Genomic DNA, 2,829 nt, shown 5'->3' on the forward strand with positions numbered 1-2,829 from the left:
CACTAGGTATTACTAGGTAGTAGGTCTGAAATATATTGTAAAATATATCATATTATAAATTGAATATGGTTCAAAAAAAAATTATAACTGTTATCAGAGATTAAAAAAAAAAAGTAACGTAACGTGATAAAAATAATTTTAGGTAACGCAAATGTAATTTAAATAAAAATATATGAAGTAACGAGTAACGTAATTCCATTACATTTTAAAAGTAATTTACCCAACACTGCATGTTGCCATAATATAATATTTAACAATCGGAATATAATATTATGTCAATATGAACCACGGATACTATAGTGCGGCCAACGAAATTAGGCGGGTGATTCTAGCGCCACAGGTGGCGTTTATTGGTAGGGGCTATATAGTTATAGCATAGGTTCGCCTCCCCCCTCCCACACAGGTTTGCTATTTAAGCCCCGGGGGGTTTAGGGGGCGAGCCCCCATCCAGCGAGAGGTCCGCAGGACCTTAAGTTTGGCGACCGGAGCCGTTAGGCGTAGGGAGCTTCTATAGAGCGTTGAGCGTATGCGTAAAAACTTAGAATTCGAAACTGCCTGAGCATATAACTTTAAAACGAAGTCTGGCTATCTAATTTTGATTGCACCGTCGTTCTTAACTCGTTGAAGTACAAAGATTTCGAAATAAAAAATTAATATTCGTACCTAATAGGTTAACTAGTGACGCGCGAAAGCGCAAAAATAATAAAATAGCGAGCTTCATAAAGCTATAACTTCGAAACTAAGCCCGACCGCAAAATTCTGACTTCACCATCGTTTTCAGTATAGTTAACTACATAAGTCTAAAGAAAAAAAAAATTGCAAAAAAAAGGGTGTTCGGTAATGTATAACAAAGTTCCAAAATGAAAATATAAATATTCAGTGAAATTGTTATGTATCTACAGTTTTTCGTTTATGAATTAAAAGAAAATAACAAAATCGCTAATGAGTAATGAGGAATCGAGTGAATATTCAATCTTGGAAAATTTTGAACTTGAAACGCTCATTAATATTTAATTTGACTTTCTTGTAGACATTTTTTTTTTGATACAAGTAGAAAAATATATATAGAATCTTGCATTACATTTTAAAATCTTATATTTAAAATTTTTAGGAATTACTAACTCAAAATAATTTATACATTTTCGTGACTTTACGCCTTTTGCCGTGCGATATCACCTAATTAACAAACATACTGATACCGTACTTTTTTTTTTTATCGTACTGTTCAGACTTAACTTATTTTAGTGAAGAGAAGTACGGTATCAGTATATTATGTTTGTTACATAATACTTATAACATATTATGAGTAAACTGATTAAGTATTTGATTTCGGCTGATTTCTTCCAAAATAAACCTACACGGCTACATCGGTACCGCATACCCATGTTAATTGTTCCGACTTTTGTAATTTTTAATAAGTGTAGTTATACGATTTAACTTCTGAAAGATTAGGTACTGCACCAGTGCAAGCGCTAGGTGTTGCGGCTAGTGATGGCAAATTCCCGATAGTATAGTTTCCCAACATCGGGAATTTCCCGGGAATATAATAATTTTTATATATTGATCATAGGTTATTTCAGTTTTAAATTAAACTTATGGTTTTAAATGATCCAAATGACAGCTCTTTATTGATATTATGTCAGTTTAGATATTTATTCTTTAAAAAAAAGTTATTACGTAACTATAATTTAATTTTTTAGTTAAAATCTGTACAATGATCACAAAATAAACGATCCAACTTTCATTTATATATGTTGAATAAATAAAAATAAACATACTGAAATTGAAATACTGAATAACATAAAAATAGTATATATATATATTTTTTTTTTAATGAAATTATAATAATAATAATAATAATAATATTTATTAATTCTCCAACAAACATTATATACAAGTTAAATTCCTAATTGACAAATTTTTTTTGTTGGATCACCTCCAAAGCCAAAGGCTGTGCTGGAGGTGAGAGTTCATGCAATTACAATATTAAATAAACATATCAAGAACATAACATAAGAGAAAAAAAAATAAATAAAATAGATTATAAACAGTATAAGAAAGTAATAGTGAAATTACAATATAATCATTCAAAATAAAATAATATAAACTATAAGCAATTCAAATCAATCTAAGGTATTTAATCCTAAAGACATAAGTTCCAATTCGGAATCTAAAATAATAATAATATTAGGTTAATCCCATCCTTTTTTTATTATAATATGATAACACAAAATTATTTACAAATTATAAAATGATAACTAATTAGGTACATACAACAACAATATATTTATATAATTATATAATATATAGTAATTAAAGTAAGAAGAAGTTATTAATTTTATATTAAAACATTTTTTTTTGAGCAATGGAATTTATAATTTCTTCATAATTTATCGATTTTTATATTTTATCTTGTTCAATGGAAAGCAATGCAAAGACTTATAGTTTGTTTTGTCCAATTAAATTTCTTTTATCGCATCACACGTATTTTTCGTACGTTTTAGACCAATAAGCGGTGGTAAATTACACATACTAATGTCCGATTTTAATTTTTTATGTGTACCTATGTATGAATTCTTTGGCAAAGTAACTAGGCTTTCAAGTAATTTCAGTAACTAAGGACATAAAATTTGGATATTTTTTTAAAAAATCTCATGAAATAATTGCATTACATTTGTATTTATTTTGGGCTTTTTGGTTTTATGTCAAAGATGTGGTTCTTACAAAGCATAGTCTAGGAGCTTACAAATTCAACCCTTTTTTCGAAATTACAATCAAACTTCAGGAATTATGTTTAATTTTTACTACAGCTTTTGGTAGTTTTTATAG

The 2,829-nt window shown here is 28.1% G+C and overlaps 1 protein-coding gene across 1 annotated transcript in view; it reads right to left on the reverse strand.

Moving 5' to 3' along the window:
* Positions 1–2,123: 2,123 nt before the first annotated feature.
* The window catches only part of LOC100571201 (kelch-like protein 2), a 10,407-nt gene continuing 9,701 nt past the window's right edge, over positions 2,124–2,829 (reverse strand). Inside the window, exon 9 of the mRNA XM_008183561.3 lies at positions 2,124–2,170. Within this exon, the coding sequence (XP_008181783.1) occupies positions 2,124–2,170 (47 nt within the window). The remainder of the gene's footprint in view (positions 2,171–2,829) is intronic.

Source organism: Acyrthosiphon pisum, chromosome A1 (assembly GCF_005508785.2).
Source record: "Acyrthosiphon pisum isolate AL4f chromosome A1, pea_aphid_22Mar2018_4r6ur, whole genome shotgun sequence".
Taxonomy (NCBI): Eukaryota; Metazoa; Arthropoda; class Insecta; order Hemiptera; family Aphididae; genus Acyrthosiphon; species Acyrthosiphon pisum.